Here is a 26,218-nt window from a genome sequence, read left to right on the forward strand (position 1 = left end):
TCACGGCAACACCGGATCCTTAACCCACTGAGCAAGGCCAGGGATCGAACCTGCAACGTCATGGTTCCTAGTCAGATTCGCTAACCACTGAGACATGATGGGAACTTCCATGGTTAGAGATTCTGAACCTGCCCCCGCGTGCAGTCTTCAGGACACTTGGAGAAAAAGTCTGGGGGGCTGCAGGGAGGGACAGATCAGACTCTGCAGCCTCTGGGGGATGCACCAAGGTGTGGCCAGGACAGCAGGTGGGAGGAGAGAGGAGCTCCCTGGGTCAGGGGGAGCAGAGGCTATGCTGGAGGGCCCAGTCCTCGGCCACCCCCACCAGCATCTGACCCCCATCACGACACCCCCGAGCCTCCGCAGTCCCAGCAGGTTTATTGTTGGCAATACAGCACCACGATGCTCTCCCCGGGGGCACAGACGAGGCCGTGAGGAGAGCGGGTGGGGTTGTGGCCGGGAGCAAAGGGGGTGCTGAGCTGGAGGCCTGGTCTCCTGGGCCCCACGTTCCCTCGTGCCTCTCTGGGTCCACTGGGTGTGGACCACCCTAGGAGTGGGTTCCAGCTGGGTCTGCCCTGGGCAGGAGAGGAGGGTCCCTGGAGAGTCTGGGCTGCAGGGGTGGCAGGGAGCAGCCAGGCCTCAGAGAGGAGCAGGTGCTCCTGAAGTCCCTCGGGGATGCCAGGTGGGCAACAACGGGCCAGAGTCATGTCAGCTCTGGACTTCTGGGCCCCCTGGTCCCCCGGCCCAGCACAGACCCAAGCCCTGCACTGCAAGAGGGACTGAGGTGAAAAGCAGGGTGTGCACGGGGGTCTCCCAGCACCTGGCGGGGCTTGGCAGCGGTGGGGGCGTAGGTCAGCCTCACGTCTGCAGCTCCAGGAGGTGACTGGGCTCCGAGGACGGTGAGCCTGCTGGACTGGATCTATGGGCCTCCTTGAGATCCTGCAGCACCTGGAGCAGCTGGGCCAGTGGGTCTTGGGGGGCTGGAGGCAGATGCAGGATGGGGGCAGAGCAGGCAGGGCTGAGCTAGAGATCAGGGGCCCCTAGGAGGGGCTCCCCCTGCAGCACCCCTGATGGGGCTCAGGTGAGAGGCACCTACCTTCGCCAGGGCCCGTGGGCACAGGACCTGCTCCTGGCCCCGCCAGCAGCTGCCGGTGCTTCTCCCTGTGGGGTCAGACGGGATGTGAGGGCTCCTGGGGCCCTTGCCTAGAAGGCTGGGGGACCCAGGGTGTGCTTCCTGAGCTGGGAGGCTCCTGGGAGCAGAGGGCCGACTCTTTCAAAGCGCAGGAAGAAATTCGGCCAGGTCTCAGCCCCTGGTCACCTCCTGCTGCCCCTCTTCCAGCCGCCTCCTTGGGTCCCCCCACCCCCTACTCCTACAAGGCGTGCGGGGGGGGGGGCGGTCAATGGAAGGCACCAAGCTTTGGAAACTGAGCTTGAACTGCATGGCTTCTGTTCGGGTGCGCCCTGGGGGAGAGAGCCCGCTGGGGCCGGAAAGTTGCCTAAGGTTAGCTGGCCATGAGATTCCTCATGGGACTGAGAGAGTGGCATTTCTTCTTCTTTTTTTTTCTTTTTAGGCTGCCCTCAGCCTACAGGGGTTTCCAGGTCTATAGAAGCGAGCTGTAGGTGCGACCTAAGCTGTAGCTGCAGCTGCGGCATCATCGGATCCTTAACCCACTGTGCTGGGCTGGGGACTGAAGCTGCGTCCCACTGCTCCCAAGACACTGCTGATCCTGCCATGCCACATCAGGGACTCCAAGACAGTACCATTTCAAGCACGGCTCCTAATCGAGATTCACCCTCAGGTACCATCCTCCGTGCAGGTGCACAGAGGGAGCGTGAGCGGCCTGAGCCTGCAGTTCCTTACACAGGAATTCTACTGGCTCGGCCCTCTGCTCATCTCCCTGCTCTGCTGTGGGACAGGCGTCCCTCTGCTGCGTCTAACACACGCCTCCTCCTCGATGCCTCCTAGGCCCTGTGGGCTCGTCTAGTCCCTTACCCTGCAGTTCATCTGCTCAGTCAGCACTTACTGTAACAGGACAAATCAAGTGTATGGTCATTTGTTAGAGCCACAGGGAACTAACAGTGGGGGACCAGTGGCTGGAGGTCCTGGTGGAGCAGAAGGTCTAGGGGTGCTGAGTGGCGGGGGGCCAGTGGGCTGGATGGGAGGGGGCTGGCCCAGTGGCTCTACAGCTGGGGAGGCCCTGAAGGCAGGCTGTGCTCGTCAGGACCCTGGCCACCAGTCTCACCCAGACCCAAGGTGGCTTGGGTTCGAATCTTGGCTCTGCTGCCTTGTGCTTTGAGGCGTGATAAGAGTACTTACCTGGTTCTGTGATCACTGATAGTAAATGAGCTTATACGTGAAGTGAAACTAAAACAGAGCCTGAAGAGGAGGAGGAAGGGCCAGTCTAGAGTGTGGCCAAGCAAGTGAAGGGGGCTCCAGGCGGGTGCAAAAGTCTCAGAGGCAGAGAAATGTAGGTCTCGGGGCAGAGCAGACAAGGTGACGGCTTTGTCCCTTGGGTGAAGGACAAAGTCACTAAGCATAGGGGCCCAGAGTAGGGTGGAGAGGGAACCAGGGACAGGGCCACACCATCAGAAAGAAGGCGGCTGCAGCGTGACCTGGAGGCCGCGCTGGTGACTGAGCTCCTGACGGCATGAGCTGTGGAGGGCTCCGAGGAGGTGATAAACCCGGGAGAGCGGGCGAGGAACAGGAAGGATGCCTGGCACCCCTGCAGGCCCTGGGGGCAGGCTGTGGCGGGCAGGGGGGGAACGCCTGCGTTCCAGCAGGCTCCGGGAAGCAGGGCTCTTAGGAAGCGATGCATTGCTTGATAACATCCCCATTCAGGACTCCATCCCTAGAGGTTCTGAGTCAGTGGGCTTGGGCCAGGCATCCTGTTTTGTAAAGTTGCTTCTTAAAAGCATCCTGTATTTTCTAAGCTGGAGCCAGGACTGAGAACCACTGAATTCAGCCAGTTGGCCGAGGGCAGCCCTGGTGCTCTGCAGGCACCACGGGCAGGCTGCACGGAGGAAGGGGCTGGGTCAGCCTGGGGCCAGGAGCAGCCCGGACGCTGGGCTTCCACAGCCCTGGGGACCTTCCTCCTAACGAGAACCAGCCTCGTGCTGCAGATGCGCCCTCCCAGCTGTGACCGCCAAAGGCAGGAAGGCGCGGGGCCTGATTAGAAGGGAAGAGACCAGCCACCATGGAGGAGCCCCGAGCCCAAATCCCGGCTCCGGCCCCCTCCCGGTGCGTACCGTAGCTCGGCCTCCACACCCAGCAGGTGCCGGTAGATGAGCTGGGCCTCCAGGTCGTGGTCCAGAGGGTCATTCCACTCCTGCAGGGTCACCCGGGGCCGTGTCTTATCGCAGCCCAGATCTGGGGGCAGAGAGAGGGCAGAGCTGCAGGCAAGCACTGAGAGTGCTCTCGTCCAACCTCCTGGAACGCAGATGGGGACACTGAGGCCTGGAGGCGGTGAGGGATGGACTGGGGGGGCTGGGCTCCAGGCACAGCCTGGGAAGCCTGACCCAGGGCCTGCCTGTGGTGCCCCACGCTCCCAGGGGGCAGCCCCTCAGCTTGGGTTCAGCTCTTGAGCTGTGGCCTACAGGAGTGCAGGGCATAGGAGCTGTGCAGAATAAAACTTAGGGAGCTGGACCTTTCTGGAAGGTTGCCTGCCTGGAAATGAGCTGGACCTGCCACGTGCTGGCAGAAGCATCTGCCCTCACCAAACCTGTTTCCTCCTCCACAAAATGGGATGACTGGGCCCTGCCTCGTGGTGCCTGGGAAGCCCCAGTGCACGAGGGACGAGAGTTATTGCCACGAGGTTACAGCCAGAGACCGCGGGTCAGGCCAACCAGCCAGGGACACCCTTGCAACAAGCTGCCGCTGCTCAACCTCAGATCCAGGGCTGGGCTGGAGCAGGAGGGTCAGCTTCTGAGGGCCTCAACCATGCTGGGTCCGGGGATCAAGGCTTGGCCTGGGCTGGGGGCCGGGGGCTCCACGTGCTGGGTCTCCTCTGTGGCTGGAGAGCAAAAATTTTGTAAAGCAGATAGGGATAAAGGAAGAAAAATCTTGAATGTTCTAGAACTGTGCTGTCCAAGAAGGAAGCCTAACTAGACACAGGAGAGTATTTCTGTTAAAACTATTTCAAATTAAAATGAATCCTCAACTCGGCTCCTCAGCTGCACTAGCCACATCACAAATGCTCAACAGCCACTTCTGCGGCGGGCACATTCGCAGTACCAGACGGCACAGTACACACCCCTTCTTTTCTATTTTTTTTTAAAGGTCCTCAGCTGCCAGCCTACAACCACAGCCACAGCCACAGCCACAGCGGGCCTTTAACCCACTGAGCGAGGCCAAAGACCAAACCCACATCCTCATGGATACTAGTCGGGTTTGTTACCACTGAGATACAATGGGAACTCCAGTACATACCCCTTCCATCACCACCGAAAGTTCTAGAAGACACTCCTCTCTGCCATCTGTCCAGTGCCCAAGGCCCAGGGTCCCCCTACCTCACAGCTCCAGTCTTGGGCTGCCAGTGTGGGAGGGTGTGGACCCAGGGGCCCTCTTCAACCCTCTCAGCAAGGAATCCCTGACAGGTGTTCAGGAAGACTGGTTCTCGGTCCCTGGGCTGGTAAGGGCTCCCTGTCAAAGGCGTCCGGGAAGTGCTAGGCTAAATGGCACGGGACATGGGATTCAGATCCATGTTCAGGCCTCCTCCAGGGCCTCTGAGGTACCCGCACGCATCACACCACCAAGTGCCATTTCCCAAACCACCTGATCATGGGGCCCTTTCTGCCCAGAGCACCCTCGGGGCCTGGCTGGCCTCGGGTTAGTGCCCGAAGGGGACTCCCAGCCAGGTCGGCGAGGCAGGGCTCCAGGGCCCCCCATGCAGCCAGGGGCCTGAGGCCTGTCGGGGGTGGATGTGGCACCCTGGGGCCTGGGCCTCCATCCCACCTGTCTTGTCCCTCTGGTGGCAGCAGCTCCACTTGTCTCCACGGAAGATGCCAGGGTGGTAGGAGCCCAGCAGGCCGGTGTTGTGGATGCTGACCTTGCGCAGGGCAGACAGCCACTGGTTCAGCTCGTTTACACACTGCAGGGCATGGGGGGTGGGCACTGATGAGAGGTCGCCCCTTCCAGGAAGCCCTCCGTCCTTAGATAGGCCAGGCTGCTCAGGACGACTCAGTCCCCGCTCCCTGCTCGACAGCTTTGGGTGGAGAAGGAAAGGCTGCCCTTTCCCTGGACGGATGCAGCCCACATGCCTGGGCACACGGCTTGGTGAGCAGAGCGTGGACTGGATTTCAGCTGCCAATGCCCTCGTGGCCACGCCCTTGGGCAGTCCACAACCTGCTGACCATATGTGGTGGCCCTGCTGTCACCATTTCTTCCCTGTGACTCTAGACTCTGACCTAACAGGGAATCCCCAGAGGTGGGGCCTCTGGAATGGGTCTGTAACGTCCTACCCTGTGTCCAGGACAGCCACTCTGGGGAACAAGAGAAGACCCTCAGCTCAAATGCTACACCCTTTTGTCCCTTCCCTCTCTCTCCCGGTCTCCACTGGTTCCCACGGACTTTTTTTTTTTTTTTACAGCTGCACCTGAGGCATATGGAAGTTTCTAGGCCAGGGGTGGAATTGGAGCTGCACCTGCTGGCCTGTGCCACAGCCACAGCAGTGCCAGATCTTTAACCCACTGAGGATCTGAACCAAGGCCGCGACCTACACCACAGCTCACGGCAATGCCGGATCCTTAACCCACTGAGTGAGGCCAGGGATCGAACCTGCATCATCACAGACACTATGTCGGGTTCTTAACCCACTGAGCCACAACACAAACTCCCCATTTGACACTTTAAATACTTATTTATGGCTCCATCTTCTTCCCCGGGGTAGAAACTCTATGAGATCAAAGAGTCTGTTTTGTCCGCCCTTGCACCCCCACCCCTTAGGATGGCGCCTGAAACCCAGCGGGTGCTCCATAAGTAGTTTCTAGATGAACGAACAAGTGAGTGAACGGGCTAAGACGTGGAGACATGAGAAGGGAGTCTGAGAGCAGGCACCGAGGGCCACACACTGGCACAGACGTGGGGTTATTATGTGCACATACCCACTCACACACGGGCACCAACTCACATGCTCAGAAATACGGTTGCCAGCAAACAGACGATGTGAAGCTTCCAGCCAGGGGGACGCACCTGTCCACACACTGGACCCCACCCAGACCTACATGTGGGTGCCAAGGCAGGGCCTCCCGGCCACTCAGACCCCAGGGGACACCCAGGCCATACTCATACCAGACCTCACACCCCTGCTGTGCCTGACAGGGGTGGGGGTGGAGGGCAGCAAGGGGGTGGGTGACTCGCTCCATCCTCCCTCCAGCCCCCCCAGGCCATTCCCGCAGCACCCCGCACGGCCCCCACCTTGCCCTGCAGGTAGGCGGTCTGCAGCCGGCCCGAGTCGTCCGTGTAGAGGACCTGCAGGACGTGGGAGCTGCCAAAACTCTTCTCCTCCACCTTTTCCACTGCCCGGATGCTGGAGAGCTTGATGAGGGTGCTTTTCTGAGCGGGACAAGAAGGAAGGCTCACGGTCCTGGCCGGGGTCACCCCACTTCCCCTCTCGGGGCCTCAGTCTCCCCTTCAGCAGCACCGGGGGTTGACGGAGGGGATCCAGAGTGCCTGTGCTCCCAGGAGCTGGCTCCGAGAGTGACCTCAGCTGGGACAGAGCACAGACAGCTGGTGGCCAAGCGCCCGGCCTCTCGGGGCTCCCAGCAGTCCCAGGAGGTCTGAGTTCTGGAACGTGTTTGGAAGCACTGCCTGTTGTGGACCAGGCCCTGCCCCTTTGCCCTCAATTTCCTGACTCGCCTTTATTCTCCCAGCCTGGAAAAGTCACATCCCACCTCCTGGCTCCTCCCCAACTCCTGCCACCATCGAACTTCAGGAAATGGGGCAAAGAGGCACTCTGGATCTAAAACACCCAGGTCCCTGAAAGGCCCCCAACGTGCTAAAGCTGAATCCATGCTACCGGCACCCAGACCCTATTCTTGCCCCCCCCCCTTTTTTTTTCCTGTCTTTTCTAGGGCCACACCTGCGGCATATGGAGGTTCCCAGGCTAAAGGTCCAATCAGAGCTGTAGACGCAGGCCTACACCACAGCCACAGCAACGCCAGATCCGAGCCACGTCTTCAACCCACACCACAGCTCACAGCAACGCTGGGTCTTTAACCCGCTGAGCAAGGCCAGGGATTGAACCTGCAACCTCATGGTTCCTAATTGGATTTGTTTCGACTGCGCCACAAAGGGAACTCCTGTTCTTGCTTCTTGAACGCTCTCTGGCCAGAACTCACCAGGGCCCTTCATCACTGGAATGGCTGGTCCCTGTAGCCCTCAGGTAACACCCACACTCCCCAGCCTGGCACCCAAGCCTGCCACCCCTGCTGGCCTCAGGAACAAGCAGAGAGGGGCAGTGCCATCTCCTGGGAGGAGTGGGGAAAGCTGGAGGGGAGCCCTGGGGACACATGTCTGAACTGTCCTGGGCTGGGGCTTCCCAAAGGACTGAAGAGACAGCTCGGGGCATGCGCTGCTGGTGCTGGGGTGTGTCTGATGGAGAGGAGGCAGAAATGGGGGGCTGCAGCACAGGGGGACTCACGGATGTGCACACAGGAGGACAGAACTCCCTGCCAAGGAACAGAAAGTGGCCCAGAGCAGGATGAGGGAGGCCCACCAGGTAGCCAGGCTTTGTCCAGGGGACCTGAGGATCGGCCAACTGCCCAGAATGAAAGAAGCTGGAACGCGGGAGGCCTGGGCCGAGGAGTCACCTGACCTCCTTCACCCCCTCTGTCCCCACCCCAAAGTGCACAGAGCTGGTTGGGTGTCCCTGGAGACCATCCCCCAGATCCTGGCTGACGAGGCGTCAGGATGGCCCAGCTCTGGGGCAACGGGTCCATTCAGGAAGTATGTGCTCAGCTCTTTTGGGGAGAAAAGTGCTCACGAGAGGCCAGCTCAGGGGACGCGGTGTCTTTGCTAATACCAGCAGCCTAGATCCTGCTCTGTGCCAGGCCCTGCTCTGGCCACTTAGAAAAATCATCTCAACTAATCATCAACAACCTGCTAAGGACGGACTGTGGCCTCCAATTTATAGACCAAGATTCCGAGGCTCAAAGAAGTTGAAGCCCTTCCCCAGGCGCACACGGGGCTGGTACCCAGGATGCTTCTCAGCCGCTCTCGGCTCCCCTGATCTCCAGAAGCGCCCCCTCAGTGCCCCTCCTCACTCATGCCCCTGACCACGACGCCAGGGCTGGACACTGCAGCTGCTGCCTGCCCCAGGCCCCCTGGGCAGTGGCACTTCTTTCTCATTGGTCTCAAGTGACCTCGTGGCTGACCCCAAAAGCCTGCACCCGCCTGTTTTTCCCTCTAACCCCGGCGGACCCTGGGATGGGCTCCAAGGAACTGAGAGGGGCCTCCAGGGACCTCTCGCGGCCCTCCTCCTTCCTTACCCACCTTGGAGCTGGGTGTCTTGGCAAAGCTGAGGGCCTCCGTGGTGAGGGAGAAGTGGAGCTTCTTGAAGGAGGAGGACATAAGAGGGCCCTTGCCCTTGGTCCTGTGGATGAAGAGCGGCCCCTCTTTCACTGGCGGTGCCTGCAAGCTCAGGGATCGCTGCAGGTCCAGCTCTGCCGGCCAGGGAAGGGGGGCACAGGTGAGCCCCGCGGGGGGGATGGAGAGGGCGGGGCCGGGGCCAACTTCAACAGCGGGCTGTGGGGTGAAGCTTCTAGAGGCTTCTCTAGAAGGTGGGAGGAGCCGCGGAGCAGGGGGCGGGGCCCGTGTGATTCGGCGGCTGTGGGCGGGGCTACACCGGGAAGCGCTCACCCTCTTTCTCCTGGATGTCCACCAGCTTGGCGATGAAGTCCTTTAGCTGGGCCACGCCCTGGCGCACTGTGGGCTGCAGCGGTTCCATCCAAGCCTCTTTCGCCCTGGAAGCCGGCGTGTCCATGTTGCCCACGTTCTGGACGGCCTGGAGGTATCAGCAGTTACCGCCAGGCTCTGCTGGGTCAGAGGCCCGGCCACTGCAGCTCACCGCCCCCCACCCCAAGCCCCCAACGCTCAGTCTGTGCTGTTCTCCTGTAGAAAAGGTGGCAGAGGCGACCCAGGCTCTAATCACCGACCCACTCTTCTCTTCACTGAGAATCAGGGGCTAAAGGAGGCCTTTCAGGGACTTGTAGCCGAGAGCACTTGCGCCCAGCCCATTAACTTTCCTCTGCAGGCTAAGTCCTACAGGCGGGTCGTGTCCGGATTCTGCAGACTAAACAGATTCTGCTCCAGTGGGTACCCGGCCCGAGCCGGGTGCCAGGCAGACAGGGGCAGCCTGGGAGTAAGCACATCTGGGGGTTAGAAAGCCCCAATTCACCCTGACAGGCTGTGCGGCCTCGGGCCACCTCCTTCTGCTCCCTTACTCAGGAGACTGGGTGACCGTGAGAAAGCTTTGTCAACTGGACGGCAGTGCCACGTGAGAGTGTCCGTGGCCTGCCACAGGCTTTCCTGGAGCCAGTGAGGAACGCGCTGCAGTCCAGGCAGAAACCCCTGTTCTAGACCCAGCTGGGCATCCCGCCAGTGTCCACAATCCCAGACCTTGGCCAGCAGGAGCAGGGTGCGGCTGGTGCGGGCGTCCGCGTGCCGCTCGCGCAGGTGGAAGAGCTTGGGCGCCATGATGGCAGGAGAGATGAAGCGCAGGCACAGGAAGCTGGTGACAGCGATGAAGGGCACGTTCTGGAAGCGCATGGGGCAGTAGGGGGCTGAGCCTGGGCTCTGAGAGCCCGCTTCCCTTTGGCGCTGTCCTCCCCGCTCCCCATGACCTCGCTCCGCTCCCGCCCAGCCCTTCTAACCATCGAGCCCTTCCTCGCCTCTGCCCAGCCCCACCGGCAGGGGGCGCACCTCGTCCTGGGCGCTGGGGAAGCGCTCGCGCACGCGCCGGAAGAGCTGGCGGAAGGTGGCGCGGACCACAGCCGGGCAGGAGCGAACCGAGCGACTCAGCGCGCTCAGCAGCGCCCCCAGGTGGGCGCGCAACGTCTGCGCGCTCTGCTCCAGCACCTCAGCCTCCGTCTGCGGGCGGTGCAGCCCCGAGCACCTGAATGAGTCCAAGAACCGACCCGCAGAAAGATCGAGGTCAGCGCCTGCACTCACGACTCGGGCAGGGGCCCCAGAGACACAGGAGTAGAAAGACCTCAGCCGAGACAGGGACACAGAGACAACGCACAGGTGGGGAGAACAAATGAAAGGCAGACCCAGCAGAAAGCCATAAACTTACGCGTGCAGAAAGGGCCTGACCTCCCCCACCCTCGGCGCCCTCAGGGGTCACCCCCGGCCTCACCCTACATCCTTGACCTCTACTTTGCTGGGATCCAGTTCCACGTACTTCTTCTCCTCAAATACCCTGTCAATGATGGGGCCCAGGACGCCGTGCAGATACCGCATCCCAGCCACCTGGGGGCCACCGCGAGCCGCATTGGTCCCGTCTCTCAGCTCCAGCTGCCCGCCATCTCCTAGCAGCTGGCCTCCCAGCCACCCCCGTGCACCATCTGCATGCTGCAACCACCCAGGATGGAGCCAGGCACACAAGGAGAGGGTGGCTCAACAAACTGCTGCCACGGGAATGAATGAATGAATGAATGAATGAAAGAAAGAAAAAGAAATTTGTAAGCCTTCAACGGCCCTAGACAGAAGACAGAAGATGCAAGTTTAAGTTGCAACTCTGTCTCTTGGCCTCTCTGAACCTCTGTCTTCTTATCTATAACCAAAGACAGTGTGCTGGAGTGCCCTTGTGGCTTGGCGTGTTAAGGATCTGGCATTGTCACTGCTATGACTCTGGTTACAGCTGTGGCGCGGGCTTGATCCCTGGCCTAGGAACTTCCACATGCCACAGGCATGGCCAACACATTTAAAAATAAAATAAATTAAATAAAAATAAGACTCAGACAATACACCATGCAACCTCACCTTCAGAAAAGACTCCATGGACTTGGAGGCCAGAGAATTGCTCCGGAACAAGGTGTTGGCCTCACCTACAAGTAGAGGTTCCAGTGGGTATGAGGTGGGGAAAGGGACAAGGCTTTGGAGAGGAGCACAGAGGACCCTGGGGCTGGGAGTGCTACGCGGGTCACTGAGTAATGAGCCTCCCAGCACCTCCCCACCGAGTGCCCCACTGCTGCCTCTTGCTCTTTCCTTTGCTTTGGACCCTACTCCCCCCCCCCCACTTTTGTCTTTTCAGGGCACTTGGAAGTTCCCAGGCTAGGGGTCCAATCAGAGCTGTAGCTCCCAGCCTACACCACAGCCACAGCCACAGCCACAGCAACACCAGATCCTCTGACCCACTGAGCGAGGCCAGGATCGAACCTGCGTCCTCATGGATACTAGTTGGGTTTGTTTCCACTGTGCCACAACAGGAACTCCCTCCCTCCTTCTTTTTGGCCACAGCTGTGGCACATGGAAGTTCATCCCAGGCCAGGGATCAAACCCAAGGCACAGCAGCGACAACGCCGGATCCCCAATCCCTGTACCACAAGAGAACTCCAGACCCTTCTTCCTCCTGACTGGACCCATGAGCCTCCTATAGGAGGATGTCAGGATTTCTCCCCTCCAGCCTCCCTGGAGTCGTTGGCTCCTGGCTTCCCGCCCCACCAAGCCCTCCACAAGTCACTTCTTCCCAGGCCTCACTGGTGCGGCCCAGCTCCAGCTGAAAGAGCAGGTCCAGGAAGTCCTTGGCCAGACCCTGCCCCAGGAAGAGCCTGAGCAGCGTGCTTGCCACATCCTGGCGACACTCTGTGCTTGTCGTCTCCTCTATGAGTGGGATCAGCTGCCCTGGGCCCTGCAGGAGGGAACAAGGAGAAGCAGGGCTGCAGGATGCACAAGCGAACCCCAACCCTTCACTCCGCAGAGGACCATGGGGGTGGATGGGGTGCGGGGCGCTTTCCCAAGGGACGGAGGGGCCCTGGGCACTGGCTGGTTCCTCACCGCCCTGACAACGCAGAGTTTTGCTCTTCAGAGTGGGTTTAGAAGGATAGGGAGGACACACATGCTGTCCCTGGACCCACCCACTTTCCCCCAGGGGCCCCCTCACCTGGGTGCCCAGCTTCACCTCACGGCACAGCAGCTGCACCAGGGGCTGGTAGCAGCCGGAGGGCAGCACCGTCTCGTCCCGAAGCCGCACCTCCAGCTGCAAGGAGCCCAGGTTGCCCCTGGAATGGGCGGCCTGTGACCTCTCCACCATGGACCCAGGCCACCCGGGGCCGCGCCCCATTCCCACTGGCTCTGTCCTCCCTGCGGGTCTCTCCACGCACACTCTCCCCTCGGTTTCCTGCACCGCCTCCCCTCCTGTCCTCTGCCCGAGCTGTTCTCTCTGTTTGGAAAGCCCTTCTGACCTCCATCCTCAGGGAGCTTCATCTGCCTTCAAGGCTTGGCTCCCTGCCACCTCTAGACTCCCGTGGACCCCAAGCTTCACCCATGTGTGCGTGTCGGGCCCCCCAGGCCTGAGTCTCTGGCAACAGTGCCTGCAGGTCTGTGTTTCAAATGGGAACAAATCCCCAAACCTCAGGACGATCTGCCAGGGGGACCTGAGGCTCCAACAGGCTCAGCAACCTGCACGCGAGACCCAACTTCCAGGCTCCCCTGCTCTGATTCCTCCTGGGGAGGCTGCTGCCTGAGGCTTTAGGGTCTCTAAGGCCCCCGTGCCCAGCACAGCTCGGCTCGCTAAGCAACCCGTGGCCTCACACACAGTAGAAGCTGGTTGAGATCGCTGGGGCTGGGTCCCTGGAACCACCTTGGAGCTGGACACAATGGTCCGCCCTGCCCCCGCTCTGCTGAGGGCGGGGATGGGGACGTGTGCGCCCCAGCAAAGAGCCAGAGCTGACCCGGCTGAGGTGGGGACACTGCGGGTCCTCCATTTCCGGGCTGGGTGGTGGGCAAAGAGGCCAGAGGGCTTCCTTGTTAGGGCTGCCAGATTTACTAAATTAAAAATATGAAATACTCAGTTACATGATTTTTTTTTTCTTTTTAGGGCCTCATCTGAGGCATATGGAAGTTCCCAGGCTAGGGTCGAATCAGAGCTACAGCTGTACCACAGTCACAGCAAAGCCAGATCTGAGCCGCATCTGCAACCTACACCGCAGCTCACGACAATGCGAGATCCTTAACCCACTGAGTGAGGCCAGGGATTGAACCTGCATCCTCAGGAATGCTAGTCAGGTTCATTACCCGCTGAGCCACAATGGGAACTCAAATTAAATATTTTTAAGGAGTTCCCGTCGTGGCACAGTGGTTAATGAATCTGACTAGGAACCGTGAGGTTGCGGGTTCGGTCCCTGCCCTTGCTCAGTGGGTTACCGATCCGGCGTTGCCATGAGCTGTGGTGTAGGTTGCAGACGTGGCTCGGATCCCGCGTTGCTGTGGCTCTGGCGTAGGCCAGTGGCTATGGCTCCGATTCGACCCCTAGCCTGGGAAACCCACATGCCGCAGGGGCGGCCCAAGAAATAGCAAAAAAAAAATTTTAATATGTTTGTCTCAAATATAGCATGGACATAACACTAAAAAATTATTCATCATTTACTTGAAATTCAGTTTTACCAAACTTCCTGTATTTTATCTGGCAACCCTCCCCCAGAAAACTGGGGGAAGAGTCAGAGCCATGGCTCAGGGACACTGACTCAATCTGGGGACCTGAACTCTGATCTGAGGTCTGCAGAGAAACCCTTAAGTAAAGGAAAAGGGTCTGAAGGCTTTTTCTAGAATTTGCCAGAAGGCGGAAGCAGGAGGCCTGCACTGCATTGTGCGGACAGGGCTGAGTCCAGGACTGTGAGGGGGGGAAGAGGCCGGATGCAGCCAGATGGAGAAGGACGCCGGCCCGCTGGCCAGGGCCAGGAGAAACCTGGGGCTGCATCACCCACCCCTGGCCAGCACACCTGCCTGCCTGCCAGAGCCAAGCCCCAGCCTCCCCGGGGCCCAGAGCCCGCCAGCCCTGCCTCCAAGGCCCAGGCACTCACTCTTCCCGCTGGCGACTCTTGGACTGGTCGGGCTGCAGCCGGAACCAGCCCTCCTCCTGCTGGGCCGCGCGCAGTCTCTGGACGTTGACCACCACCTGGGGGCGGGGCAGAGGCATGGGGGTGGCCCGCTGGGGCCGGGATCATCAGGTCTCTTCCTTGGCAACTACTGTTTTCTGGAGGGGGGCTCTCTTCCGAGGGTCCCTGAGCACCCGTGGCTGGCCTCCCAGGCGCCCCTCTGTGGGAGGGGACGGCTGGCATGGAGGCTGGGCAGGCTCGGCCCGAAGGGGCGGGTGCTCACTTTGCCCAGAAAGTCGTTGCGGCTGACAAGGTCCCAGTCCCAGGCCTCCACGCACAGTGCCTCCGCGGCCCCCTCCTCCAGCTCGAACTCAAATGTCTCGTTCCAGCGTGGGTAGCAGGACTTTTTCACGATCTGCCCAGAAAGGGTGGGTGGGGGCAGGGTTGACTCCAAGGGGCTCCCCAGGCTCAGCCGCGGGCAGAGCCACCCACACACCTCCCTGGGTTTCCCCGCAGGGGCCCCGATGCTGCTTCCCCTCCTGGGTCCAGACAGAGGCCCCTAAAGAGCAGAGGTAAAAATTTCCTTTCCAAACCCCTACTCATGTGTCAAGTGGGGAAACTGAGGCCCAGAGAAGGTGAAGCCCTCATCCAAGGCCACACAGCAAAATGGGAGCAGGTAGCGCTGAGAACCCAGGTCTCGACGCCCTCCAGGCCAAAGCGGAGTCCCCACCTGGCTGTTTCCCAGCGGAGAGAAAAGCAGCGTGGGTGGCTGTGGAATTTGGGGATGAGCCCCAGGCAGGCTGTCTCGGCGCATCCACACCAGGAGTGAACGGCGGCCAAAGCCGCAGCAGTTGGCACCGGAAGGGCGGGGACTCACTATGTACCCTCCAGTGGCGCCCCGCTTTTCGGAGCCTCCTCCCTGAAACTGCAGGTCCAGCCTGACCTCCCAGGGGATGGCGAAAGAGGGAGGCGGCGACGGCCCCGCCAGAGCCTCCCTACCTGCCGCGGCCCCCAGCCTCCTCACCGAGGTCTCGTGCGTCCGGCCCTTGTAGCGCACACGGACAAAGGGGTCAGAGGCACCGTTCCGGTCCTTGGGCGCGAGGTCCCTGGGAAGGAGCAGAGCATCCGCTTGTCACCAAGCCTCGCTGGGGCTATCACCCCACCACCGCGGGGTGACCACACCAGGCTGGGGAGGCCTGGCTCACCCTGGCCACGGCACACTGTGTGGTGTGGGCGGTGCTTCTCCTGTTTCTGGGCCCTGATTTCCACCATGTTCACCCTGTGGGTGCCCCCGTGGACCCTCACCAGGCGAAGGGTCCTCCGTGGCTCCTGGTGCCTTGGCAGCTGCCGCACCTCCTCTGGCAGGTGGGGGGGCAAGGCCATGGGCACCCCTCCCCCCACCGCCCTCTGTTCCCAGGGCAAGGGCCGTCTCGCCCAGCTCGGCTTCCTCATCAGTTCAGAGGAGAGGATACCCTCTTCCCGAAGGTCTGTCCCCACACCAGCCAGCCCCTCCTTGAGGGGGGCCTCGGCGAGCAGCCCCGACCATCATCCCGCCCGCTCTTCATAGACGGTCCTTTTCGAAGGTCACGGTGCCCCCAGCTCCGAACTGTCTGTGTTAGAACCACGGAGCCCACCCCACTTCCATTCCCTGTAAATAGTATTTTCTGCTCTCTTCTGTTTTTTCCATTTAATGCCTCCCATGACCGCTTTTCTTTCCTCCTCGGAACTGCCTAATAAAATTCCAGAGCGTGGCCTTGAAAATCTGCCCAGAAACATGAGGAGAAAATGTTCCTTCTGCCTCTGCAACAAAGGCAGCTCCTCGTGGGGGTCGGAGCCGAGGACAGTGGGGGACGCACCCTCACACGCCAAACAGAGGGCTCGTCACTGCGGCCCAGCCCAGGCACTTGCGAAGAGGCCAGGCTGGCCAGGCCCCGAGTCCCCGGCGGGCTGGGGAGCGTGTGTGCACATGTGTGAGCGCGGGCGTCACAGGGAGCCTGGCGCCAGGCGAGGCTGCGGAAGGAGGCGGTGGGTGGGCAGGGGAAGGATGGCGCGTGAGGATGACAGAGCGTGAGGGCGTGACCAACTCTGCCCAAGTTCACCCCCTTCCCCTCCGGCTCTGCCTCTTCACGTCCAGCCCTGGGACAGAAAATAAACCCCGGGGAGCCACAGGCCTCATTTTCAGGAGGGAGAGCTTCCTTCCAGAGCGGCCAGCCACGCCACAGCTCATCCTCCACGGGTGCCAGCTGGCTCCTGGGTGGCAGACCGAGGCCGGGGGGGCCAACCCCTCCCCAGAGGCAGGCAAGGACCTGGTAGAGGTGGGCAGGAGCCAGAAAGGAAGGCGCTTCTCATGGAGTGTGTGACTCACACTCAGCCCCAGAAGGGAGTGGAGCATGCAGCTAAAAATACCCTGGTGGGGGTTGGGGGGTGGGTCCCTGTCCCAGGTGACAGGCTCACCTTCCCATCCATGTCACACTCCCTCCTGGGGAGAACCCCACCCCTCCCATCAGGAGGTTTTCTTTTCTTTCCTTCCTTCTTCTTTTTTTTTTTTTTGGTTTTTTAGGTCCACACCTGTGGGCATATGGAAGTTCCCAGACTAGGGGTCGAATTGGAGCTGCAGCTGCCAGCCTACACCACAGCCACAGCAACACCAGATCCCAGCCAAGTCTGCGACCTACACCACAGCTCATGGCAACGCTAGATCCTTAACCCACTGAGCAAGGCCAGGGATCGAACCTGCCTCCTCATGGATACTAGTCGGGTTTGTAACCTGCTGAGCCACAACGGGAATCCCCCCATCTGGAGGTTTTCAGCAAATCCTTTCACCACCGCCCCACCCCATGGAGGACCAGTTCATATTGAAATTAAACTCAAGGGAAACCCAGTCCCGGCCCTGGGGGTGTATGATCAGGGTTCAGGGTCCCCTGCATCCGTTACCCCCACTGCTCTAGGGCGCCTAGATATCCAGCATTAGAACGTCATCCATTCCCCTAAGAAACACACCCTCCTGCGTGGGGTCACCTGGGAAACACCATCAGATTGGAGACACCTCCCCAACCCCCTCCCGCCTCCTTCCGCAGCCTCGTCTGGCGCCAGGCTCCCTGTGACACCCCAGAGCCTGCTCTCCTGGAAGGAAGAGGGAGAGGGGGCCCGGCATCCACAGTGGGTTGCTCTAGTGTCCAGGGGCCCCACTGCCCGGCTGCCCGGCTCCCACGGCTCACCTGGCCTCCAGCACCGAGCAGCGCAGCCGGCAGCCCCGGGTCCCCGACACCACCTCCAGCCGCAGGTGGATCTCGCCCTGCACCTCCTCGTCCGGGTCGACCTCCATCAGATGCGCCCACCCGCTGAAACCTGAGGGGCCGTGGCTTAGCCAGGGGCCTGGCCCTTCACCCCTGGTCCCACCAGACACCATGGGCCCCTCTACAACCCGCTCGGAATCCCCTCACGCTCCCCTGAGGCAGGGGCCGCCGTGCCCAGGGACGGATGGGGAAACTGGGGTTCAGAAGCTGAACAGCGGCAGCCAAACAAGCCTGGATTGAAGTCCAAGTCCAGGACCCCCTGGATCCTTCACTACTGTGTCAAACTGCACGTGGTGGCCCTGCCCCTGAGCCCTGCTGGGACCGGTCCCTCTGCCTCAGTTTCCCCATGTGAAAACACGGGGAGAGTGACCCTCGCTCAGGGAGGACCTAAGCCCAGGCGGGGAAGTGACAAGGGAATGGCATCACAGGGGTCCCTGGACCCCGAGGGGCCGGCTGGGGTCACAGGCAGGAGAGGCTTCTGGCCTGGCAGGGGCCAAGAGGCTCCGTGAGTCAGCAGAGTCCCCCACCCCCCAGGCCTCACAGACAGGAGCAGGTGTTTGCCGGGGTGGCTCCTTGCGAGTGCCAGAGCTCAGGCCAGCCTGAGGCATCTAAGAGCTCCTGGTCTGGACCTTCACTGGCAGATGGGGACTCAGCCCAGGGGAGGCAGCACCTGCTGCAGGTCACACGGCGAGCCTGGGGCAGGGCTGACCCCTCCAAACATCGCCAGCATCCCCAGAGCCATCAGGGGCTCTCCAGGCTAGCCCAGCTCTGGGCAGACCCTTCCGACTTAGGACACTGGGACCAGGCTGAGGGGACCCCTGGGGTACAGAGCCAGTGAGACTGGGAGGAGGGCTCCCCACGTCTCAGCAATGGTCCATAAAAGAGGCCCCTTCCTCTGCCTGCAGTTCCCACCACCAGCAGCCCCTCTCTGCCCTGGGGAGGGGGATGCGGTCCCCACAGGGGGGCAGAACGGGGCCCAGAGGCCGGGGTGCAGGGGATGGAGAGGGCCGCAGCCCTCCTGGGGGGGGCAGAAGTGGCTCTTCCAGAGCATGGGGGCCTGAAGGAGCCCAGAGAAGGGGTCTCAGAGTGGAGGATGGGCTGGGGCTGCACAGGCCAGTGCGGGGAGAGTGGAGGGAGGCCGGGGGAGGAGACGCAGGAGCGGGTGCTGTCCCAGGGACCTTACCCTTAGGGTGAGAGGCCAGGGTGTCCCTGGTCAGGCAGACCTTCCCAATAACGTCGTCCCGGCTGGAGGGTGGAGAGGAAGCCAGAGCTGGGCAGGGCTCTGCGTGGCGCCCGGGACCCTCCTCCCACCCAGTTCAGGGCCCCTGTGGGGAGCAGGGGGGCTGACACTCTGGTCGCTTATAGGGGCCTACAGAGCAGGACGCGTGACCCTTCTCTGGCCCTCGATTCTGGACACTCTCATGGGCACGGGATAGGTTTTTGCACGTGGACTGACACGCGTGCCCACGAACATACCAAGCTCTTCTCTCTGGGTACCCATTTCCTAGCTCACACCCTTGTGTGCACATAGCCCAGGGCACACGTGCGTGCGTGACAAGGCGGGCACGCAGTGAGTCCATACACACAGACACCAAACGGCCAAACCCTGGCCCTCCGAGGCCCTCCCGCGCTCCTCCTCCCTCCAGGCTATAAACAGCACGTAAAGTGACCAGCATTCCCAGTGGTGAAAAGGGCTGGGGAGGGACAGATGGCCAGGTCCGGGCCCCAGCTCAAGAGGGGGGGGTCCACCCACCTGAGGGCATCCTCGTCCATGACATAGAAGGCCACCGAGTGGAAGGTGGGGGGTAGGTGCACCTGATACTCCTCGCCCCAGAAGGGGCACAGGGTCTTCCACACAGTGGCCGTCCTGCAGGAGAGGACTGTCAGCTCCTGCCACCTGCAGGCCCCTGGGTGGGGCAAGGCGGGGCTTTGGGGCTTAAGCGCACCTTTGCCTGGACCCTCCCCCACCCCCGCCGCCCCATCCCTGGAACAACTGCGCTGCTGTGTGATGATGCTCCGTGTTCTGGACCCCACCTTCCACGCCCAGTCAATCCCCCCCGACCTTTCTCTCTGCCCTGGGTGGGGCACTGGTCGCATCTATCAGGCCATTTCCCAAGTGGGGAAGCTGAGACCAGATTTGCCAGTAGCTAGCCAGAGGTCACACAGCAGGACAGCAGCAGGGCCAGGACCTGACCTCTCAGCCTCCAACTGGCTCCTGATGCCTCACAGACTTGCTGAAGGTGGGGCAGGGGGATGACCAAGCTGACTCTGGGGCCAGACAGTCTTACCAGGGGAGCCTGGGAGCCAAGGTCCAGGGACTGACCCACAGAGGTCTTATATGGGCAGAGCCTCACTCACCGCCGGCCACCCCCCACACTGATCCCCAGGGCAGAGCCTTCAACTCAGGGCTCTCAGCAGGCTATTGGATGGGGGAAGCTGAAACCCCAAGGACCCAGATGAAGGCTCAGGGAATCACGGTCAGCCCCACCATTTCTCGGACAGGTCACTTGAACTCTTGGGGCCTTGGCTTCCCTGTCAGCGACACCATCAGAGCCAACATGCATCTCTCCCCACCGTGGGGTCCATGCTCGGGAGAGAACCTGGAGAAAGGTCCCTGAGGGCGGGTGGGAGGAACTGGGAGATGGGCAGCCTTGGCTAGTGGTCAGCAATGGGCACTCAGGTGGGCAGAAGAGCCAAGCTGTGAACTTTGAGACAAAGGCCTGGGTGAATGAGGGGACCAGACAGCAAAAACCCTGCCCAGAATCCTCAAGCCTAAAGAGAGAGAGAGAGACGTCCAGGGGAAGGGGTCCTTCTGGGTGCGGGCTGGGAACCCCCAGACTGGAGAGGGGCAGTCTTTCTGGGGGTCCCACTGTGGGGCTCTCTCAGGGAGTTGGGGGACCCCCCCGCATCAGATCACCGACGGGGGGGGTGTCAGCCGGACTAGGTTTCCAGTCTGGCTTTGCCACTTACTCGATATGTGACCTTGGGCTAAGTTACTTAGTCTCTCCGAGCCTCCGTTTCCCATCTGCAAATGGGATGCGATGCTACTGTATGGAGCTCACTGTAAGTATTAGACAGGCTGGAAAAGGGTGAGCCCAGGGCCTGGCAGAGACAGCGCTTCCCAAGGGACAGCTGTTGTCACTACTCATCATCACCATCTGTCCCTTTTGCGGGCTGTGAGGGTTGTAAGAGAAACAGAGTCGAGGAGAGAGGACCTTGGCTGAGCGCCCAGCCCGACGTAGCGAATCCCTCGATGGGCGCTAAGGTGAGTCATTAGCAGGACTAGTGGGTCTTTCTTACCTCCTAGCAGGTTGTCAGGGCCTGACCCGGCCCCAGGGACTCAGTCCTCGCCGTCTCCAGGAACGTTCCCCCTGCCCCGCCCACAGGTGCGTGAGCAGGAGCGGCCACGCCCACATCCCCCTCCCTCCCTTGGGGGCGGGGTGGGGGCGGTACCTGATGATGGGCTCGTTGTCCACCTTCACGATGCAGTAAGGGTCGCTGCTGCCCGTGCTGCAAGAGAGGAGCGGGGCAGGGCTGGAGGGCGGCCCGCCTTGGGTCCCCGCCTCCCTCTGCCAGGGGCTCCCAGTGACCCCAGGAAAAAGACAGGCAGGAGTCCTGGGCTGGAGCTCAGAGGCTGCTCAGGGTGACACGTGGGCCCCCACCCTTGATCCCGGAGGGGAGGGGGCTGCTGCGGGAAAGGCGACACCTGCACACCGCTTCTCCCGCTCAGGAAAGGATGCCTCTCCTTATGGCCCACTCCCAGCCGTCCCGCGCTGCCCCGACCCGGGAAGGACAGAGACAAGAGTCACAAAAGCCCAGGGTGAGCTGGAGAGACCCCCTACCCTCAATACACAAGACAGCGCTTGGCGCTCTCCTCTGAGCCTTGGTTCCTGCTGTTCCTCCTGCCTGGAATGCCTTCCTGCTCCTTCCAGGACCCCTCCTCAGCCCCCTCCCCGAAAAGGCCTCTCCTGTCCCAGAGGCCGGGAGTAAGGTCTCCCCTGCCTTCCCATGCCTGCCTCCCCAACCCCAGAACTGCTAGCCATGCACCGCCATCAGCTACCTCCCCTGTCTGACTAGGAGCTACCTGAGGGTGGGGACCCCTTCTGTGTTCACAGGTCTTGGCACAAACCGGGATCCCATGAGTGTTTGTTGAGTGAATGAATGAATGAATGTATATAACCATTAGCCTCAAGCTTCGGGTCATCTGAGAAAGAAGGAATGGGGAAGGCAACCCAGGATGGCTTGAGTCTTCTTGTCCCTGTTGGGGGGGGCGATTCCTGGGGTTCAGGGCAGCCCCAGCCAGGTCCAGGGCCCGTACTGGGCAAGAAGTGGGGCTGGACTGTCTCCAGCAGCGTCCTTCAGGCTAGGTGTCCATGAAAAGGAAGTGTCTTTGCATGCTGGGATTGGGGAGTTCCGAGCCCAGCTTCCCTTCTCAAAAGGGGATCTTCGCTCAGAGGAAGCTACTGGAGACAAACGTCTCCAAAGGTCCTCCTGACACTGATGAGAAATGTCTTCCAAGGCTCGGTTGCCCACGCCCTCCTCCCTGTACAGTGAGACCTGGAGTGGCAGCTCACAGGGTAGCCGCCCTGGGTTCCTGATATGATGCTTGGCCGGGCCCCTGGGAGGTGTTTTGAGAGTGTCAGCACCGCCCCGGACTCCTCGCTTTCTGCCTATAACCTCGCCCCCACGGTTCAAGAGCCCTGTTGTCCTGAGGGCCCTTGGGACATCCCAGCTCGCATGCCACCACCACTAAGCCAGGGACTCCGGTCCTCAAGGAAGCAGGCCCCTGTGCACCACTGGAGCTGGGCTGGGTGGCAGGGCCCAGCAGCTGCACATGTATTTGAACAGGGAACTCAGAGGAAGGAGGAGAGGTCAGAGTGGGCTGTGCCCCAGTACAGGTCCTCTGCCCTGCTTCTGCCTCCTGGCCTGCCCCCCCCCCCGGGGGGGGGTTCCTGGGGGCCAGCGATCTGTTATTCCCTGTAAGCCCAGCACTGCCCACCCTCAGCTCAATGAATGAATTTCCACTGAACAGTGAGGTCTGGGGCTCCTGCTACAGGCAGGGTCGCTGGTATGGGCAAAGGCCTGCGGGCAGGAACAGACCTGGTGTGCAGGGCTAGCCATGAGCTGGGAGGCTGGATCAGAGGGGCGGAAGGGAACAGTGTCAAGAAGGGCCTAAGGCCAGATTTAAGGACCTGGGCCCAATGATGGCGCCTGGCCAGCTGTTGGCATGTGTGCCCTGCCCAGGGCCCTCTGCCCCGATGAGGTCCCTGGGCTGGCCCCCTCTCCCACTCTTCCTTCCCCAATCCACTTGCCACTGCTGGCCCAGCCTGGCTCCTTGTGGGGCCTCTATATTTAGGGCCTTGGCAGTTTCCAGGCTGTGGAAGGGGGAGGACCAGGGCAAACCCTGAAATAGCCCTGGGCCCATCCCCAGGGCCACTGGGCGTGGGAGCCAGTGGGTCACCAGTCACCATGAGACTCAGCCCCTGCCTGGGTGACCCAGGCACCCAAGGATGGGAGACAGTGGGAGGAAGCAAGACAGAGACGGGCAGGCTCTGGAAGCTGTCAGCGAGAGGGAGCACAGCTGTGCCCTGTGCCCTTAAGGGGACCAAAAAGCCATGAATGGAAGTGGCAGCCAGGCAGGTGGCTACTATGTGATGCTGGCCCCTTCTCAGAACTGTCTCAGTCAAGATGGGCCACCATGGAAGAAGGTGAGCTTCCCGTGCTCAGGAGTGTGCAAGCCCTGGCTGGAAGGGATGTTGCTCAGGAAACAGGCTGGGGGCTGAAGAGGCCCAGTGGCGCAGGCTCACCACTACCTCCACCTCCAGCACTCAGGGAGGGCCTCCTGTCATCTCAAACCGCTGCCATGCCAGAGCCGAATGCTTTGCATGGCATTTGCGAGGTTTCATCCCCACTGAGCCCCACAGCAAGCTTGCAACCTGGGTCCAGCTAGGATGCTTGGGCTGTCAGCAGCAGGGTGCATCTGAATCCTGACTTCTTGCCTTACCTGCTGTGTGGCCTTGGTAAAAGATTTCTGCATCTGAGCCTCAGTTTCCCCATCTACAAAAGGAGCTTATCTGCCTAATAGGGCTAATAAAAGGATTACATGAGAAGGACCTCAACACCTCTGAATCTCCCCTACTGTGGACCAGGTGTCCCTGAGGGCACCCAGAATGCCGAGATGAATGAGTCACAGTTCCTGCCCTCACAGTCATGTGGTGCAGGCAGCCTAGGAAGGAGCAACTGCTACCAAGGGCTTTGTCCTAACTCTAGCTGACCCAAAGTGCTGGAGGGCACGGAACAGGGGCAAAGAACCCTGCCCAACGGCACCAGGGAGAGCCTGGAGAGGAGGGGAAGTTTGAAAGGGGTTCTGAAGGATGAATAGGAGTTTTCCGGTGGACACTGAAGGGGAGTACTTGAAGGCAGAAGATCCACATGTGCAAAAGCAAGGCAGTGAAGGCCAGCAGCCCAGATGTGAGGGGCTGAGGTGGTTGGTGCTGGTTCACAGCTGGATTTAAGAGATGGCTGATGGGTCAGAGCTGTGTACATCAGCCACCCTGGGAAAGACAAAGGAAAGCAGGTGGGGGGAGGTGAGCAGGCAAGAGGGCAGGGCAAGGAAGGCGTTCTGGAGGCAGAAATGACAGAACTTGATGGCCCTTGCCCTGAGAATGGAGGTACCTGGCCGAGTCGCCTGGCTGTGCAGAGGCAGGACAGGGAACCAGGCACCATGGCTCTCAGGTAGGCAGAACCCAGTTTCACTGCCCCAAGCTGGTGAGAGCCTAGAGTCTGGCCCTAGAGCCAGCGCTGCCCGGATGGGGAGGGAGGCGACAGACGGAGGGGCTGCTCCTCCCAGCCACCAGCAGCCAGAGGAGGCCAAGCTGACCTAGATACCCATGCCAGCGTGGGGCTGCTTAGAGGCTGGGCCTGGAGGCTGAGACCCTTCTCAGAGCTCATCTGCCTTCCCATCCCAGAGACCACGATCCCAGCTCCCGCCGCAACTTCCCCCACGCAGGGAAACCCACCGTGAGCCAGCCCGCCTGGCACCCTCCCTCACGCATTGCCATAGCAACTGCTGAGCCCGGCCTCATCAAGCCCAGGGGGCCTTGAACTGGAACTGCTCGCGGCGCCGAGCATGCTGGGAAACTCACCAGGGCCACTGTGCTCCTGAGGGAGGTGCCCTTGCCCCTCCTCCTGCACCACACTCCCCTAGGCCACTTCTCCGCATCCGGGAGCCCGCGGAGGAGTCCGGGGATGTAGCCCAGCAGACTTTGGACCCTATGCCGCCTCCGGGTTCCCCCGCCCCCTCCTCCAGGCAGCCAGCACCCCTCAAGCTTTGTACTTTCCACCACTCTTATCTGACAGGGATTTCCACCTCTGTTCACGATAGGAGAAACCGAGGCTTCAGGAACAGGGAGCTGCCTGAGGCGGCATATTCCCAGCAACTGGTAATATACTGAACCAGCAACTGAACCAGCTACTGGATCAGGCGGCTCGGCGCTGGCACCTACTGAGGAGGGTGGGACAGGGAGCCATGGAAACCTCCTTAAATCTGCAGGGATGAGGGAAAGGGCTAGATGTCAGCGCTTGTTAGAAGACCTAGACTCAAGACCTTGCTCTGCCACTTGGAGCCAGCAGTTCACGTCTCCAAGCCTCAGTCTCCACATCTGTAAAATGGAACCGTGAGAAGGGCCGTGCTAGGTGGTTGTGAGGATTAAAGACAATGGCTCAGGTAAACTTGAGGGCACAACAGCTGCTGGTACCCAGACACTCCATCCCGCAGGGATTCTGGTCTCCTGACCTATAGGTCCACTTTTCAGACCAGCCCCTCCCTTCCCAAATGCACAGCAGGAAGCCCCAGGACCACCCCTGGGCCCCAGGGCATTTCAGGTGCACACTCCCTGGTACTAAGGATTCCAGAACTGCCAAGGAAGGACCCCGCCCCCCGTTTCCAGGACGGCCCCCACCCCCTCCAGCCACACCCCCGGTAGTGCACGGAGACGTCTGCCCTTCCCCACCTCCTCCACGCCCAGCTCCATCCTACCAAAGCCCCTTCCCCTCTTGAGCCGCCATTCTCTCCCTCTCGGTTTACTAAGCCTCCTGCCAGATCCCTGCCGTTCGTTCCTCAGTCCCCAGCTCTTGCCTGTCACGCTCGTCTGGTGCTCTTAGCAAATCTCACTGCCCCCATTTCCCTGCCAGTCTCCTACTGCAGCCACACGCGCCACACCCTCGCCGTTGCTCTACTTACGGGCGGGCCGTGTGGACCCCAAAAAGGTCAGGGATAAGGGGCAGCGTCCCTCCCCGGAAAGTTGAGGTTCCCGCCCCCAGCCCCGGCTCACATGTCCTTGGCGGGCAGGTTCTTCCCCTCCACGATGCGGATGGACAGCGAGCTGCGCTTGGCCATCGCGAGTCCGCGACGCAGGGTCCTGGCCCAGGGGAGCCAGACGTCAGGGTCCAGTACCAGCCGCAGGCGGACAGGCAGACGCTGGACTGGGCGCCGAGGGGGGGCGGGCCCCACAGAGAGGGGGAGCTAAGCGCGGGGGCGGGGGAATCGCTTCCACTTCATTCACCCCCGCCCCCGCCCCACGTGCCGGGGGACGCGGACACTGCGTCCGGGCGGACCAATCGGCGTCCGGGGCTCCCATGGTGGGCGGGGCCCGCCCGGACCGCGGCGCTCATTGGGCACCTGGGGCGGTGTAGGGGCGGGCCCGGCGCGGGCGGGAGTCGAGGGGCGTGGGGCGCCCCTTGAGGCGAGTGGAGGCGCCGGATGCCCGTGGACCTGCGCCACGGGTCCGTGTGGGCGGCGGGCGTGGTCTGAGCGCCTGGCTGTGGGCCTGAGTGTGCGCTGGGAGGCGTGGGCAAGTGGCAGCGATGCTCAGGCGGGGTCATGCGAGGAGGGC

At 61.3% G+C, this 26,218-nt stretch overlaps 1 protein-coding gene across 5 annotated transcripts; it reads right to left on the reverse strand.

Moving 5' to 3' along the window:
* Nucleotides 1-358: 358 nt before the first annotated feature.
* RASA4B (RAS p21 protein activator 4B) lies at nucleotides 359-25,921 on the reverse strand. Of its 5 annotated transcripts, XM_047779784.1 has the most exons (22): nucleotides 25,658-25,918; nucleotides 20,778-20,834; nucleotides 19,078-19,191; nucleotides 18,508-18,569; nucleotides 17,247-17,376; nucleotides 15,053-15,134; nucleotides 14,312-14,443; nucleotides 14,014-14,108; nucleotides 12,096-12,213; nucleotides 11,693-11,843; nucleotides 10,976-11,040; nucleotides 10,350-10,462; nucleotides 9,914-10,106; nucleotides 9,611-9,748; nucleotides 8,852-8,996; nucleotides 8,486-8,655; nucleotides 6,410-6,547; nucleotides 4,949-5,084; nucleotides 3,244-3,364; nucleotides 1,094-1,158; nucleotides 818-977; nucleotides 359-607 (listed from the first exon to the last, which is right to left on the reverse strand). In XM_047779784.1, exons 1-21 carry the CDS (start codon nucleotides 25,720-25,722, stop codon nucleotides 856-858), a joined length of 2,412 nt encoding a protein of 803 aa, XP_047635740.1. In that variant the 5' UTR covers nucleotides 25,723-25,918; the 3' UTR covers nucleotides 359-607; nucleotides 818-855. The 5 variants fall into 5 exon arrangements, with proteins under 5 accessions (XP_047635740.1, XP_047635739.1, XP_047635743.1 ...); XM_047779783.1 differs by having other exon boundaries at nucleotides 359-977; XM_047779787.1 differs by lacking the exon at nucleotides 25,658-25,918 and adding an exon at nucleotides 24,931-24,949 and having other exon boundaries at nucleotides 359-977.
* Nucleotides 25,922-26,218: the final 297 nt, after the last annotated feature.

Source organism: Phacochoerus africanus, chromosome 5 (genome assembly GCF_016906955.1).
Source record: "Phacochoerus africanus isolate WHEZ1 chromosome 5, ROS_Pafr_v1, whole genome shotgun sequence".
NCBI classification, from domain to species: domain Eukaryota; kingdom Metazoa; phylum Chordata; class Mammalia; order Artiodactyla; family Suidae; genus Phacochoerus; species Phacochoerus africanus.

What these genes read in the sequence shown, in the direction of transcription:
- RASA4B (XM_047779784.1), bottom strand. Translation starts at nt 25,722, where the DNA reads ATGGCCAAGCGCAGCTCGCTGTCCATCCGCATCGTGGAGGGGAAGAAC. An exon ending in GGACATCCAGGAGAAAGAGG is followed by an intron (nt 8,656 to 8,851) that starts GTGAGCGCTTCC and finishes CCTGGCCGGCAG; the next exon opens with AGCTGGACCTGCAGCGATCC. An exon ending in GGTGTGGAGGCCGAGCTACG is followed by an intron (nt 1,159 to 3,243) that starts GTACGCACCGGG and finishes CTGACCCCACAG; the next exon opens with GGAGAAGCACCGGCAGCTGC.